General features: G+C 37.4%; 2 protein-coding genes and 1 long non-coding RNA gene across 3 annotated transcripts in view; 2 read left to right on the top strand and 1 right to left on the bottom strand.

Moving 5' to 3' along the window:
• Positions 1–2,959, top strand: part of LOC106011082 — a 10,911-nt gene extending 7,952 nt beyond the window's left edge. The window contains exons 4-5 of the mRNA XM_013079444.2: positions 672–817; positions 2,384–2,959. Of these exons, the coding sequence (XP_012934898.1) occupies positions 672–817; positions 2,384–2,448 (211 nt within the window). The 3' untranslated portion in view covers positions 2,449–2,959. The remainder of the gene's footprint in view (positions 1–671; positions 818–2,383) is intronic.
• The window catches only part of LOC118477262, a 7,656-nt gene extending 2,136 nt beyond the window's left edge, over positions 1–5,520 (bottom strand). The window contains exon 1 of the long non-coding RNA XR_004858252.1: positions 5,436–5,520. This is a non-coding gene — a long non-coding RNA (uncharacterized LOC118477262). The remainder of the gene's footprint in view (positions 1–5,435) is intronic.
• Positions 5,521–12,881: 7,361 nt separating this feature from the next.
• The window catches only part of LOC101862014, a gene marked incomplete in the record, with an annotated part of 14,243 nt that continues 9,624 nt past the window's right edge, over positions 12,882–17,500 (top strand). Inside the window, 3 exon segments of the mRNA XM_005092753.3 lie at positions 12,882–13,155; positions 13,850–13,927; positions 16,296–16,437. Coding sequence (XP_005092810.2) covers positions 13,885–13,927; positions 16,296–16,437 — 185 coding nt within the window.

The raw sequence follows: 17,500 nt of genomic DNA, 5'->3' as shown, positions 1-17,500 counted from the left end.
GTGACCGTATGTGAGTTTTTATTGCATTCTATATTTCCTTTTCCTGAACACATTGCAAAGCTCACTACGTGACTATTTTTCTCATAGAAAATTGTTCATTAGATATACATTAACACTGCACTATGTTTTATGTACACACGTGTTCTTTAGTTTTTAAAATGCAATATCTTCATTGCTGTAGACGTAATGGGCATTGAGCATTTTTTAAAAGGAAATTCGCTGGATAAATGTTATTTGTTATTATTATTAATATAATTATAATTATAATTATAATTATTATTATTATTATTATTATTATTATTATTATTATTAATATTATTGTTATTATTATTGTTATTATTGTTATTATTATTATTATTATTATTATTATTATTATTTTTGTTATTATTGTTATTGTTATCATTATTATTATCATTGGTAATATTGTTATTAGTAGTTGTAGTAGTAGTAGTAGTAGTAGTAGTAGTAGTAGTCATAGTAGTAGTAGTCGTAGTAGCAGTAGTAGTAGTAGTAGTAGTAGTAGTAGTAGTAGTAGTAGTAGTAGTAGTATTGTCTACCCCTCACCCACAAAATCATGATTGCCACCAGTTTTGTCGTAGTGCGCGACATGTATCAGATTAACCTCAGCTCCTACTATTCACATACAGCTTTTTTTTCTTCTCTTTCAACAGAATCATAGAAGAGATGGAAAATTGCATGACGACAAACATTATCAGTGTGTGTGGAGCTACGTTTGGGCAGTTGATGGACAATATTGTTGCAGTTATGGGGCCTTCACAATATGGAGTAGACTGTGTGGAACGTCGACGTCGAGAGAGTAAGTTCACCATCATCATCATCATCATCATCATTCTCATCATCGTCATCATCAACATCATTGTAAAGAGCAAGGAATAAAAAAGGTTGAGACTTGTAGAATTAAAAAATTTAATACATCATCATCATCATCCTCATCATCATCATCATCATCATCATCATCATCATCATCATCATCTTCAATATCACCATCCTCCTTCTCCTCCTCCTCCTCATTCTCATCATTATCATCCTCCTCCTCCTCCTTCTCCTCCACCTCATCATCATGATCATCATGATCATCATCATCATCATCATCATCATCATCATCATCATCATCATCATCATCATCATCATCATTGTTTAAAGTACCGGGTCGTTAGAAAGAATCTTGGTTTTAGACAGAAAAAACAAATATTTTTTTTTTCAAAATTCCTATTTATTAAACCGACTCAAGATTTCACTACGTATGCTTCCTCCATTAAAATCGTTATCATCATCAGTCTTTCCATCATTAGTTGTTCGACATTTTCCCTTTATTTTATTTTATTATTAACATTATTTCTAAAATCAAAAGAAAAAGAAAAAATTGCTAGCAAGAACAACAGCTATTGGCAACATTGTACAAGAAGGAGAAGAAGAAGAAGAAGAAGAAGAAGAAGAAGAAGAAGAAGAAGAAGAAGAAGAAGAAGAAGAAGAAGAAGAAGAAGAAGAAAAAGAAGAAGAAGAAGAAGAAGAAGAAGAAGAAGAAGAAGAAGAAGAAGAAGAAAAAGAAGAAGAAAAAGAAGATAATAATCTCTTTAATCCATCGTGCCAATGAAAAGGGGCGAGCAAATTCTCAGGAAAATGTAATTGTTCATCTTTAAAAGCTAAAGGAACAATCATCTAACTTGTTTACTACAGACCCCTGAGCATATGCAAGAGTTGAAGAAGTTGTTTGCAAAATCTGAAGTGGTGCCCGCGGTCAGTCAAGCCATCGGAAGATGAAGATGAAAGTGAAAGTGAAGATGAAGATGAAAGTGAAGATGAAAGTGAAAGTGAAGATGAAGATGAAAGTGAAGATGAAAGTGAAAGTGAAGATGAAGATGAAAGTGAAAGTGAAGATGAAGATGAAGGCAAAATATTTCGGATTGAGCGAGTTAAAAAAATCAAACTGTATTTATTTTTCTTTCTTTCTTTCTTTCTTTCTTTCCATCTCTTTCTTTCTGTCTTTCTTTCTTTCTTTCTTTCTTTTATTTCTTTCTTTCATACTTTTTTGGTTGGTGGAGTCCTAGGTAAATTAACGAGAAATAGCTCCACAACTTTGGTGATTCCAAAGCAACAGTGTTCTTGGAAACTGCCAATTTACTTTTTATTTTGTGCCTTTGATCAAGATATTCAGTAAAATTCAAGCAGGACTGTGTATTTATGTGGGCATAAAAGGTGTAGAGCCCAAAACAAAACAAAATATTCGATACAAGTTCTAGAACCCCCCCCCCCCCAAAGGCATTAAAAGTTGTCGGTCAAAATCAATTTTCTTAATTTCATTATATTGACCAGCGACTCATTTCACCATGATGCCACTCGTTTATCTATTCTTTTCGAACAGGTACATTTGCCAGGCGAACTCTTTGGAGTCTCCTTGGACAGTACAAGGAAAGGATACTCGGATAAATCCTACACTGATGCACACGCTGGCTGATTGGTCGGAATTGGATAAGAAAGAGAGAAAAACAATAGTATGGGAAGGTGGGGAAATTCCACACTCGCACTTACAGCCCTTAGAACCAACAGGAATCTGTTTGACATTCAGCTTTAATAATTTTGCTTCTGTCTGCTTTGTTTTATTTTTCAAATTAGCTTTAATTTCTTGTATGGCTGTCTTTTTATTTTCATTTTGGCATGTGTGCTCATGTTGATGTGGAATTGCCCCCCAATATTAAACTTTTCATTAAGTTGAACAATGGAAGTATGAGGGTGGTGATATCATAGAATTCATATTAATGTTTTGTTTCTTAACTTATCAGACCCAAAGTTAAACTGTTGAGGAGGATGTGTCATCTTTCTACATAAAGTAGCTTCTACAACACTTGTCTCACAATCCAATTGAAAAGTATGGTGTGGAATTCCCCCATTTTACTATAATATAATGTCAAACAATAAAGTGATTAGAAAACCATAAGAATTTATTCTTCTCTTCTTGCCATAGAAAAGAAAGTAAAGTACACCATTGTATTTCACATCATGTTTATCACAGTGGGGCTGTGGCTGCAAGAGATGTTCGTTTGTTTGTTTGTTTGTCTGTTTGTTTGTTTGTTTGTTTGTTTGTTTGTTGCTGTTGTTTTTTAAGGAGGGGGCCATGGGATGCATCAGTTTGGGGAAACATTTATGTGAGTTTAGTTTGGAGTGGTACATATTATTATTTTTACCTATAAATAGTTTATTAAGAAGTCGGGGGCACAAGAATTTGTGAGGCTGCGTGATGGAATCAGGCTGTCGTCAATTTTTGGGCATGTTGAGGTATTGGTATCATCTTAAAGCTTGTGCACTTGTCTTTATTTGGATGAAAAAATATCCATTTATCTTGAATACAAGTCGAGATATTTGCGAATGAAAGAGGTGGGGGTCACCTGTTTTCAGAAGTAAAATTAGTGAGAAAATTGCCGCCAAAGATTAGTTATCTCCTTAGCTTAAGAGTCCGTGGTAACTGAAAAGCTACATTTTTGTGCCTTTAATCAACGTTTTTCAGAAAAATCCACACAGAAATGTGTTCTTTAATGAGCATGAAAGGTGTTGAGCCAAAAAACAAAAATTTGATAACAGTTAACAAACCTGCGGAAAAATACAGGTTTCTTCACTTTGATTATTTTGACGAGAGCCTGATTCCACCACGCTGCCTCACATTTAACGTCTACTTTCTCTTGGACGTCATTTGGCATGTGGAGAGCTACAAAACCTTTTATTACAGTCAAATTTCAGTTACACACTATTGGGGAGTTCGCACCACGGTCTCCTACATTGTAATTCAGTACAACTACAATTGATATTCAAATACAATGACATGTAGCAACTCACTTTCATGCAGTTGTTGTTCATTGATTTATCCTAAATAGGTACCCGATCATAGACTGAGAAAATTGGTATGTTAGATTTTGAGCATTTAAGCGACTGTCTGTACTGTTGGCTTCCTGGGTGTTCTACAGTTTTCTGGTAGTAGTCTTGATTGTAAAGCGTCTGGAGCTTGTAGTTCAGCAGAGCCATGCACTGCGATACAAATGCTATCTGTTATGGTTTGTGTCGGTTTCTGGAACTATTACTTGATATACTAATGTCTTGGAAGTTCGCTGACAGGATTTCGTCGACACAAGTCCCACTGTTAAACGACACCATTTCTGTACAAGTAAGTTGTTCTCAACATGAGAAAAATAAAGCTTTTTCTGTATCGATTTTTGTCTTTCCTCTGGTCTCTTAATGGGATATACCATTTAATATTTGATGTTCTGAAGGTACCGAGTAAAAATGATAATTTGTAGTTCAGATTCTCCTCCAAATCCAGTTTTTTTGTTCACTTTTAAACACTTGGCACCTGTAGCAACCTCTTGAGTTCTTCAGCTTTGATGCGTTTATCACATTTTCCGTGTTAAGCTGTAGGAAATGCATGTGTTTGTAGAATATATTAAGATTTGTTTCCTCAGCGTGAGTACCTAGTTTTTCAGGACTTTACATTTTTACTAGCTGTGCCCCCTTTCAATGAAAGGAATGATCGGTGCTTTAACATCAACTAAAAGTCATTGGCCTACTATATTTACACTCTACTGGAATGGGGCAATAAATCTTGAGATATGCTAAAAACTAGAAGATCTAGATCTATACTCTCAAAACAAAATGCGCCACGCGAAATATCACTTTCGGGTTTTTTAAAATTACAGAGACAGAAGCGTCGGCCTACAAAACCGATCGGCGAAATTTAAAAAAAAGTTTTTTTCAGCAAAACGGTCTCAAAACTGAAAATAAAACAAGAGCGTCATGATCTGGAGAATATTTTAAAGAATATTCTGGCGAAAATTGCATGTCGGTCGATGCAGCCATTAAAAAGCCTTTTGAATAGCAAAATTCGGCCACCACAAATAGATAATAGATATCGCTGTAAAAAAATCTTTTGATTTCCAAATAAACACGATTTTAGATACCCTGTAAAGATAGTTACAGCTGTGACTCGTTGTAAATGGTTGTAAATTTGTAAAGCCAACGTTTTAAGTTCCCATTCTCACCTGATCTTCGATGTTTGGACACAGACATGCTAATCAATTATTTAAAAAGGGAATGGGAAGACGATAACAGTAATTTGGAGAGGGGATGCCACTATAAGGGTGTACTATGCAATTATTTATATTATTATTATTATTATCATTATTATTATTATTATATTATTATCATTATTATTATTACAAAAAGAAACAGACTCGTCCTAAAAAACGGTTATATAGTGATATGAAATTCCCAAGATATAACGTTTGACCTGAAGTACCCATTGACACTGCGGAGCTAACATTCAAACAGAGCTAAATAGCAAGATTCTAGATCTGGAAACAGTGGAAGCAGATTTGTAAAAATACGAAGTAAAACTCCGTGACACACACACGACAAAGCACAAACCGCACTTCTGTTTTTGCATGCTAACTGCTCCAAACCGACTTGAAGTCTCTTCTTCAAATAGTCTACATCTGAGAGAGACCTAAATTTAAAGTCTTGCTCTATAAAAAAACAACCCAAAAAACTACACACCAAATACGCGACAAATTTTGAAACGTCAAAACAACGAAGTAAACAATCTGTGGGTTTAAAAAACGCAATGTGTTGAGGACATGACTACACCAAATATGTCTAGAAAAAGTCAATACAATGAAGTTTGGCCTGAAGTACCCATCGACACTGCAAAGCACACATCCAAACAGAGTTGGATATCGAGATGCTAGATCTGGAAATAGTAGAAGTAGCTGTCTCACACTCACGACGAAGCACAATCCGAAACGGAAGTAGTCCCCAATAAAATATGAAATGGCAAATGACGGAGTGAGAACACCTGAGAGCTTCGATTTACAGGAAAAACCATCAAACATGAAAAAATCAAGAGGTAGTTTCCGAACTTTGAAAATATGCCCACGTAACCTTTTTTGACAATTCTTATCTGAATCATATTTTAGTAGATTATTTGGGCACCTGTGAAACAGATGTATACTAACCTCACACACGGGCTACTGGACTCGTAATCGTGAGGTTGCGGGGTCGGGGGTTCGAGCCGCGGGCCCGACGTTGTGTCCTTGGGAAAGACACTTTACACCAATTTTCCTCACTTCACCCAGGTGGAAATGGGAACCCGGCCATAGACAGCGAAAGATCTTGTCAGTGTATTAGTGTGTTAGCGCCTATAAATGGCTGCTTGCACTGTATGCTTCTTAGGAAGTTGAGTTTGTTTCAGAATGCTCTCAGGTCTGCTGGGGTAATAGTATTGATTATGAAGCGCATAGAGCTTGCTGTTGAGCGGGAAATTGCGCTATACAAATTCTGTCTATTATTATTTTTATTTTTCAAATTATTATTATTATCATCATTATTATTATTACTATTATTACTGGCAAATAGAACAAAAAAGAACCGAGGAAGAAGAATACAGAAAAAGGGTTTGTACAAACTCAAAGCACCTTTACAATTCCTCCATCCTAACATAAATAAATGCATGTGAAAATATAACGTGCAAAACTACGCTTTTGGATTAATGTTAACGCACAAGCAGTTATGCATACATACCACCATCGTAGACTTTTCACATTACAGTATGAACATAAGAGTAGAAGTTACGAAAAAGATGTACAAGAAAAGAAACATGATAAAGAAGATTAGAACGAAATGTTGGAGGAGGAGAGGAGAGAGAGAGAGGGAGAGAGAGAGAGAGAGAGAGAGAGAGAGAGAGAGAGAGAGAGAGAGAGAGGGAGGGAGGGAGAGAGAAGGAGCACGAGTGGAAAGGAAACATGGGACAGGGATTGTGGGGAGTGTATAAAAAAAAGATCATGTTATCAACAGCACACTAACGTGGGAAAATATTAATTATTATGTTGAGGAGTTAAAGGTATAGGTATGTGTGTCAGAATTGATGAGATGGTGACAATAATTGAGTTACAACGGAGTGGACACAAAATGAATGTTCGTCAGTTTGGGGGCATAGGAAGTCATTGGTATCATCTTAAAGCCTGTTCGTTTGCCTTGCTTTTAATGAAAAAAATATTACTATATACCTTGAATTAAGTTGAGATATTTGCCATTGGAGGTAGTCGGGGTCGCCTAGCTAGAAAATGACCGCCAAGGTTTGGTTTCTTCCAAAGCTTAAGTGTCCTTCGAAACTGCAGCTTTACATAATTTAAATTTTTTAAATGCTTTTGTTCACTGTTTTTCTGTGAAGCATCCTCACAGGAATGTGATTTATGTGGGCATAACAGGTTCTGAGCCCAAACCTAAACAAAAGAATCTATGAAAATTGCTCAAAATGCAGAAAAAATGTCAACTTCCCTGATTTCATTATTTTGACGACCGCCTGATTTTACTACAATTTAACTGCGTCTTAATCCATGAAAACAGACGTACATGCCAACAGCCGTCCAAGCCTTACTTTAGGAAACTTTTAAACTTAGCGTTCGAGGTCAGCAGCAAATCTATTATATATTTGGCAACTTGGAAACATATATTTTTTATTGTGTCACTTTCGCCATAAAACTACGACAACTACAGAGTTGAACGTTGGCTAGTACCTGCAAAAAGGTAGATATATCCCCATGACGGAGGCCGATTTTTGATTTGTTCAGTTTTTGAATTAAGAAAAATATATTTGACAAAAAGTCCCCGTCCTTCTTTGGCCTTTGTGATCATTCCACTGAGAAACGGAACAAATCTGCGTAGCTGTCCTTCACAAAGGGAGGTGCCGGAAGTGATATTTCGCGAGGCGCATTTTGTTTTGAGAGTTTAGATCTAGATCTTCTAAGTTTTTGTATCTCTCAAGATTTATTGATCCATTCCAGTAAAGTGTAAATATTGTAGGCCAATGACTTTCAATTGATGTTATCCCTTTCATCGAAAGGGGGCCCAGCTAGTTTAAGAATAAGTTGTCACTATGCTAGCCGGAATAACGAGTATATTTTGTCCTTTTTATGACCTATGATTTCTTAAGTAACGCTGAGTATCATTTAAAACCTATTACGCTTCTTAGAAAATTCTGAGTATCGGACGCTATCAGTTTTAAAGAAATTTTGAGCTTCTGTTAAAACAAAAACCTAAGGATTTTTAAGAATGCTGAATGTCGGATTTTAAAAAAATAACCTAGATCTATAACTTCTTGAGACCTCTTAAGAATGACCATAACCGAATTGTAAAAGATAACCCAAAGTTAGCTGTGCTGTCTCAAATTACTTGAAATCTAAATCTTTATACATTTTTTTTCCTCATGGGTATAAAAATACATCCAAAATATTAAGAAAGATACCAAGCTAATTGGACAGCAAATCTATCTCTAGGTTATGTTCTCATCCTATTTTTGCAGAAAAAATAGTTTTACTTTATTTATTGCCTTCAGTATTACCAGTGAGAGAAATGACCAAGGCCTCTATGTCAAACCAAGAGTCCCAGAAACGACAGCAATTGCCCGTTCCTAATAGTTTTTGTTATCAGAGGTCGACATCGGATAACGTTCTGAATAAGTTTTGTTTTTTCATTGGTTACTTTCTAACTTGGTCTGAAAATACAATTTAATCTGCTAAAAAGATCCCTCCTTCTGTACTAACGACCACTCCCGGCCCCTATCCCCCAGAAAAAAATAAAATAAATAATCTTACAGTCCAAGAGGACAAACCTGTCAAGGATGACTACTCTCTCCTGGATCTTTTAGTTGTTGTTTCTTTTTTAGTAAGAGTCTTTTGACACTTGCAGCATAATATTATGGTCGTATATGTGCCGAAGATTAGAGGTCTTACAAAAGAGTAACAAATACCAAAAAGACGGAGGGGAGATTGAGACGATAAACATTTTTAATAGGAAAGAAGGAGCAAACCGCACCAGAGCACCAGCCAACCACCCACTCTCCTGGACCTTGGGTGGTTGTCTTGGACAGGATCAACAGTAGTTCACCCTTTAGGTTTTCGCACTCCGTTCACTTCCGTGCTCTACATAACCTAATTTCGGTTCCTATCTCTAACTTCATCATGACGGTCTGGTTCCAAAATGATGGTCTCTGTAAAGTACTTCAGGGTAATTGGTAGAGAAATGATGGCAACGGAAGCACAGTGGGATTTTTCTGATCTGAACCCGAGTATGAAAGGGTGCTTCCTGACACATCACTTCACAACCATAATGACTAGAGTTGAAGGGAATACTTGTGATGAAGAGAGAGAGAGAGAGAGAGAGAGAGAGAGAGAGAGAGAGAGAGAGAGAGAGGGGGGGGGAGGGAGGGAGAGATAATGGGGGAGTGAAAGAGAGAGAGAGAAATGAGAGAGAGAATAAGAGAGAGAGAGAATAAGGGAGAGAATAAGAGAGAGGGAGAAGAGAAAGAGAGAGATGGTGAGAGAGAGAGAGAGAGAGAGAGAGAGAGAGAGAGAGAGAGAGAGAGAGAGAGAGAGAGTGTGTGTGTGTGAAAGAGAGAAAGGAATGGAAGATAGAGAACACGAAGGGGAAGGGATGACAGGGTGAGCTGACTGACAGAGAGTCACACAGACAGACAGTACAAACCAGACAGACCGACAGAAGTACAGACTGATAGAACAGACAAAAAGACAGTCAGACAGAGTCCGCAAACCTAGTCCTGAATTGCAAAATTACAAAAGTACTCAAGCAAAGATAATAGACCCATTGTCCACGAGAAGGAGACCACTATAATGGTGCAATTACACTAATGGGCATAACAAATGATACAGAGATGTGGCCAATCGACGTCCTTTATGTTTATAGCCCTTCTTTTCTCTTTCTATTATAATACTTTAGTTTTAGTTGAAGTTTTACGGCGCTCGCAACTCCATACCGTCATATGTGCGCCAAGGGGTGGATGTCAAGAGAGATTGTAGTCCTAACAGGGAATTAGGCAACTCTGCTGACCTCTCTAGCTTCAACGGCACAAAATCCTGCTTCGACTATCAAGGCACTGCGGAAATAGCGGGTCACAAGAGTGTGACAAACATTCAAAAGAAGCAGAAGAAAAATGACGATAGTAAGGATTATGAAAGAAAAAGCAGCAGTTCCCTGTTGTACTTCAGGCACAGTTATCAGCATGACATTTATGAATCTGCCCATTTAAAAAATCTACAATTCTACTGTGCATAAAATTCGAGATGTTAATTGCCCCCCTTTTGGAATGACCTAAAGACACTTCAGTCAGTAGCACCGCCCCATGGGGGTATTTTAATTGTAATAGTTTAAAACCAAACTAAGAGTCCCAAAAGTATTTATTATAAAATACACCATTCAGGGTAAAAACAAAATTTATAATTTCAGATTCTCAGTTCTTTTGAAGGATCGAAGTAATGATGTTATAGGTATTAGAAAAGGAGTGAAATCAGTGTCTTGCCTCTGTGTGAAGTTGAAATCTTTAAAAAGAAATGAAAACGAAATCTTTGAAGACGATAATCTCTTCCATGGATCATAAATTATATTCATTAGTGTGTACAGGTTAATAAACATGATTTCAGAACGTCGTTTCTTTTTACTAGGTGGGCATAAAGTGAAAAGAAATTATAGCACTTTCAGAAACACTGGGCATCATAGCTCCCAAAGACTGGCACTCCATTCAATGCTGCCACATTGAAGAATATGTTTAAGTGTATGTGCACGGGCGCGTAAGGGTACGTGTGGCAGTGTGCGTGTGTGTGTGCGTGTGCGCAAGTACATATGTGCGCGTGTGTGTGTGTGTGTGTGTGTGTGTGTGTGTGTGTGTGCGTGTGTGTGTACGTGTGTGTGTGTGTATGCACATAGTACGGATTTATATTGCAGGTGATGCTGAGACACATAATAAATACCACTTTTTGTATATTTTTATAGTTTAATAGAAAACGGATATCATGAAGAAGATGTCATAAATTAATATCTTCAATGCAGTTCTGAGCCAGTCAGCGAATCTCTGTTACTCTGACGACAAACCAAAGAGCGCAGTGTGAGCGCTCCGTGGTATACTTATAGTTGCGGAAACTTTTCTGGGTTTTTTAAATAAGCGAAATAAGGCATACCTAGGTTGTGTCGAATAGGCCGTAAAAAATCTACAGGTATTTTCATGTCTCGCTTTCGCACTCTCTCTCTCTCTCTCTCTCTCTCTCTCTCTCTCTCTCTCTCTCTCTCTCTTTCTCTCTCTCTCCCTCCCCCCCTCTCTCTCTCTCTCTGTACTTATCTATTTATCTATCTTCCCCCCCTCTCTGTGCCTCTGTCTGTCTGTCTGTCTGTCTGTCTGTCTGTCTGTCTGTCTGTCTGTCTGTCTGTCTGTCTGTCTGTCTCTCTCTCTCTCTCTCTCTCTCTCTCTCTCTCTCTCTCTCTCTCTCTCTCTCGCTATGTCTTTTATTTTCTCTCTCTGTTTCATCTATATATCCACCGCAATTGCGCATGCTCTCTTTGAGTTCTCTCTATTGGACAGTATTCTAATGTATTCTTGAAAACGCGATTTCCGCTGACCTTTAAAGTTAAATGGCTATATTTATGCCCATACTTCCTGTTTCTCATTAAATTTGCCATTTTTTAAAGTTGCCCACACAGGCAAATACATACTTTTTGGAGATCAGGGTTAATAAAACAAGCAGAAAAACATAGGCAAAGGACGCGGGAGCGAAGGCAGATGAGGAGGAAGAGGAGGCGAAGGCAGATGAGGAGGAAGATGAGGTGGAAGAAGAAGAAGAAGAAGAAGAAGAAGAAGAAGAAGAAGAAGAAGAAGAAGAAGCCCGTATCAATATTGCAAAGCTAAACCATTGATGAGCTGCGCTTGCTATCAATTGGGCCTCATAATTTAAATCCCAAAAGTTCTTACTACACTACTTTATGACGTCATTGCCAATAGATTTTCTGAAAACGATTGACGTCACACACTGCAGTCGCATACTATTCTGCGCACCGGGAATCTTCCTTTTTTATGTAAAGCATGATGGGACATCTGGGATGAAGTCAGCGAAAACATTCCGCATGAATCTGTAACCACACCTGTTTTTAACCCCTTCTTTGCTGAGTCGTACAGCTAAGAGGATGTTATTCATTCGAGATTGTATATTTCCCCTTTTTCTTGAATAAACAACAATACATGTCGTTACTACTTCTTCTAAAAGGTCCACAAGTACCAGGAAAAAGATGACAAAGGTCCAGTTATAATGAGCGTAAGCGTGCACATTAAACAGCACTGAAAAGGTTAAATGTGAGGAATGCTGACAGAAGGAGTTGATGAACACAGGTAGATACATCAAGATTATAGCTTGGGTGTGTACAGTTTCTTTCTTGAAATGATAAAACCAATGGCAAAATTTAAAGAAATGTACCACCAATTGTAAACCACTGCATGTGATGTGTCTGTTTTCAGTCGAAATCTGCACTCCTTGATGAAAAAAGTTGTTCCCTGTGTTTGCGAATAACTGCCAAAACGTATCAGTTGCAATACGCTGGTCCACCATTGACTTGGTAGGACACAGTTTAAAGTGTTGTTTTTTTTAAACATAATATTTCTTGGAAAATTGGGTCGGGGTGAGGATGGGTTAAGGGGTGCTTGAGGAACAGCGGGCGACATATTATAATATGAAATATAATGTGATCATAACTGACTTCAAAGGGATAATCCAAAACTTACGCTATATCTATCACATGAAATCTAGTGAATTATACATCACTGAAATGTATCATCACTCGAAATATAAACCTCTAAAAAATACAAAATAATACTTTCGGTAAGCAAGCAAGCACAACGTGCTAAAATGTCACCCTCAGTCTTGCAGGGACTCATTGTGTAGTTATAACGAGGAAATTGTCCAGATCTGACAAATGACCTTTTCTGCGTCGTCCCGTGAGTGAGATACGCTAAAGTGTTGTGTTTACTTTTAATCTTTTAGTGTTATGTAGTGAAAGATTTGTTAACATGCATTGCTGTACGGGCCAGGATATTACCCCATTTATAAAAAAAATTATAATGCGAAGTTATAGTCGATTGAAAATAGTATAAAACCCAACACAGTCTCATATTTTCAACTTGCACATACACACGCTTTCGCTAAAACGTCACACTTTTACCTCTTAGCTCTTGCCCAGTCAGTTTTTTTAAAGAAAGAGAACCAGTTTATAAACTAAAGAATTGTGTTTCGTCATTGAGGACGGTGAACGGTTCCAAAAGTAAGTAAAATGAACAACAGAGAAAATAATAGAGTAGAATAACAATTTTACCTTGTTGAAACTGTTGGGTTTGTGGACATTGTTTCCTGTTTTTTCTCACGTGTATTATTGTGACTACTCGATATGAGCGTAGATATCTCAACATTGGATGTATGTATGTATGTGGTGAAAACCGAAACCAATGTACTGGGATCAGAACAATAAAAGTTATCTTATCTTATCTGATCTGATCTGATCTTATCTTATCTTATCTTATCTTATCTTATCTTATCTCATCTCATCTCATCTCATCTCATCTCATCTTATCTTATCTTATCTTATCTTATCTTATCTTATCTTATCTTATCTTATCTTATCTTAGATATACATAAGGCACACAACTGTTGATGAAGTATACTCCTTAAGGGATATTTCAATCTCGTAACAACAGATTAGTCAAAAAAGACTGCAGGTATATAATGGCCGCTTTCTGTACGGGGAATTCGCTGTTTAGTTACGTTTTAAAAAAAAATATAGGTTTGCTTTTGTTCGGAAATAAATGGTTGCTCCTCAAAATATGCCAAGATTTCCCTTGCGCATCAGAGCAAGTTACCCTTTCACAGGTACACTAACACAGACAAAACAGATAACGATTTCGTTAAGTATTGGAATAAAATATTCGTGTATTATCGAAACTATTTTGCCCTCTCTTCAGACCCGTTAGAAAGTAAAAAGATAAGGAGCTGCAAGATGACTCTTTCTCAAGCCGTCGTTGTCGCTGTCTTCGTTGCAGGTTAGTAAAGATTGGATGGTGTGAGTGCTGAAGTCTTTAAGAGCACCAGTTCTTGTGGTGCCTTTTTTTTTAACGCTCACTTTATCAGAATCTACTCATTTCTACCGTAAGAACAGTTTTATCGTTCGTTTCTTAATCTTTCACGTCTTTTCATATAATAAAAAAAGCCCACTACAACTTCAGCTTAACGATGAATCCTTTACTTCAGTTCGATTGGTTGCGTTAAGGTGATGCTGGTACACACTTTTTTTTCTTTAATACTAGATGTCTCCATCAACACAAATTAAATAATTTAACAGGCTCCCTCGACCCTGTCCGTGAGAGCCAACCCAGACTGAGAGGGATACAACGTGTTTGTTACTCTCTTGTAATACTTCCAATCTACGGCTCGTATATGACCTATTAATTCGCAGGTGCCGTGAAACGCTTACTAATCATCAGATAACTAGAAGTTCCTGTAATGCTAACCCTTAAGCGTCTGAGAGAAATGGCACGTGATGGAAAAGGCCATGCCCAATATGATTATTATCTATCTTGATAATATATATGGTGACTTGAAATTAAATCAAATCGTCAAATATAGCATTATAAAGCAGAAGATTTTTATAAAATGCCCACAAAATCTCTCGGGAAAAATCCTTACAATGGATGAGGTGAACTTATGGCACCAGTCAGAATTTCATGCACTTTTTACATACGTATAGTTTACCCCTCTGAAAATGTCTCTGAAGAATTCAACATAAATCCGTCCGCATGGGACAGCCTTGCCCCTGGCAGTCTCAGCTGAAGAGCAGCAGTCACATTGGTAAACACATCATTATAAGGCTTCATGAATAAGAAATCCTGAAACCAAGAGAGAAGCCTGCAAGTGGAAGTGGAGCCTTTAAACGTGCAAAATGTGGCAAACTTTCCCCTACCAGAATTTTTCCCCATCGGCCACAGCAGAAGCAACAAGTTAGCTTAACCTTTAATTCTTCAATTTTTTCTATTTCGCAGGAGAAATATTCTCCTCTGTTGATGCATTGGCCGTCGTCAGTCATTGACGGACGAGCGATTATTATTTTACCTTTCTATACTTTGTAAATGATACTCAGGTTCTTGTAAGTTACTGAAAAAGAGATAGTTTCCACGAGAAAAGTCTCTCTTAAGAATGTGTTGTTCGTAAATTTTGGGGGCATTTGGAGTTGTTGGTATCATCTTGTAAGCTTAAAGCCCGTTCATTTGTTGTGCTTTTGATGGAAAAAAACCCCACCCATCGGTCTTGAATTAAAGTAGAGTTATAAGGGATTGTACAGGTTGGAGTCAGCTGGTGTCAAGACAAATTAAGAGAAAAATGGTAGCCAAAGTTCGGTAATTTAAGATGATTGAGATTTCTTGACAACTGTAAGTTTATTTTTTTTGTTCTTTGATCAACGATTTTCAGAAAGATTCAAACAAAGATGGGTCACAAAACGGTAGAATCAGGCGCTCGTCAAATTTTGGACACGTAGTTATTGGTACCTTTATAAAGCTTCCTCATTTTTCTTGCTTTCGATGGAAAAAAATACTCATATATTAGGAATAGAAGTCGAGATATCTGTGATTTAAGCAAGTGAGGATCACTTGGTTTCAGAGATAAAATTAGAGAGAAAAGGCTGTCAAAATTCGGCATCTTTCAAAGCTTGAGAGTCCTTAGAAACCGCAAATTTAATTGCCTGTTCCTTAAATCAACAATTTTTAGTAAAATTCACACAGAAAAAAACAACAGACCAGTTTTTAGATCTAATGTTTAATAACATGCAAGAAAAAAAAAAATCAATTTCCATGAGCAGTAAGTGCGGTATTCATTACGTAAGCCATGTCAACAAAATCCAATATGGCCACCGTATCCGTGGAAACGAAACTTTTTTCTCAAATTTGATTGCGGTTTTTAAGATTCCTTACTATGCTTGTTATATGTGTTAAATTTGGTAAATTTCGGTTCAGTAATAACCGAGATAGCCTTCCAACTGAGCTAATGGAACATCGTTGTTTTGGTAGACAGAACCCCCTTCCCACTCCCAATGAAATACACAGAAAGAAAAACACAAGAGCACGTCTCTCTCATACCTACTCGCAGAAGATATTTTTCCTTATCAACATAATTTTAAACAAGAACTATGAAGTGCAGACTCTTGACCGTACCACGAATCATAATACGACAACCTATATAAGACAACAGCTTGTGCAAACGGGCACGTTTACCTTTCCTACCTTGGGTACCTTTTATAAAAACATTACAATGACACTGTGTAAGACCTGTCTAATACGGCCACGTCATACCTCTACAACGAGTGGTTGTCTTAGAAAGTTCCGACTTTGCACCTTATTAATCTGTTGCGTATTTCAGGTTTTGCCCTGACTGCAAACGGGTGCACTGATCACGTGAGAGCCTGCGTTGCTCCGGTTCGTGCGCAAGTCGAGCCGTTTATGCATAGCCCGGAGAGTGTCAATGCCTTTCTCCAAATAATCACCGTGGATTTAGTATGCAAGTGAGACGACCTTTTTTTGTTTTGTTTACCTTGTTCTATGTTTGTTTTTATGTGAGTAAAACGCCTCCCTTGAGGCAAAGTAAACATGGTGGGTTTTTTATTAGTTTGTTTGTTTGTTGGTGTGTTTTTTTTCTTGTGGAGGGGGGGGGGGGGGATGAGGTCTAATCTTTAGAAACTAATGTTAGACTTGTCTACTTGCCTGGTCATTTGAACTTCGTCCAGATCTTTTTCGCCAGCTGTTATCAATATGGTTTAAACGATTTATTACACTCCTACTAATGGTGGTAGATCATGATTAATCCTATTTGTGTACAACATTTATCTATATCATTGACCAGCTGCTCAGTTGTACTAAACCCAAAATTTGTATTGTTTTAAATCATAAAAAATGGCGTCTTCATCTGTGTTATCCGTTGCAAGAGCTCGAGAAATATTTCGTCAAAATTCAAATTCTAAATGCAGAAAAGAGCAAGAAAAGATAACGGTATTGGGTTTACAGCCATGAAAAGAATGGCACCGCTTTTCTGGGCTGAGAACACTGGAGCAGCTTACCAACGATATCACTACCTCAGAATTACAAAGTTCTACCTGACATTTTTGGCCGTTTTGAGTAACTAAGACCATGGGATCAAAAACCAAATGTTCCATCTGCTCAATCAAAACCGTAATATTATTCGGAGTCGTTATCAAGTTATTTAAAATTGCTTTCGAAAAAGTTTGACTTGATGCGGAACTTAAAATGTTCGACATCAAAATCTTCTCAAACCTACCTATTAAGCAGATAAAACTTTGGAATCTGTGACGTAGCGATCTGTTCCCACAACGTCGTTCTTCTAACGTAGGTATTTTTCTTTGCAGTTCTACTGTGGGGTGGGGGGGGGTGTATGTGGACTATGTCCAAGTATGCTACCGACAGCAAAAGATGCTGTTAGTCTGTTAGTGTTTTAGCACGTATAATCCGCAGCTTGCACTGCCAAGCCCGGTTCTAACTCGTGTACCAATATCAGCTTGGCTAGTAACAGTTGTAAAGAACATAGAGCATGTTGTAGACCTTCTTCTTCTT

This window comes from Aplysia californica, unplaced genomic scaffold, assembly GCF_000002075.1.
Source record: "Aplysia californica isolate F4 #8 unplaced genomic scaffold, AplCal3.0 scaffold00052, whole genome shotgun sequence".
Taxonomy (NCBI): domain Eukaryota; kingdom Metazoa; phylum Mollusca; class Gastropoda; order Aplysiida; family Aplysiidae; genus Aplysia; species Aplysia californica.
This window is presented reverse-complemented; position numbering and strand designations above follow the sequence as displayed.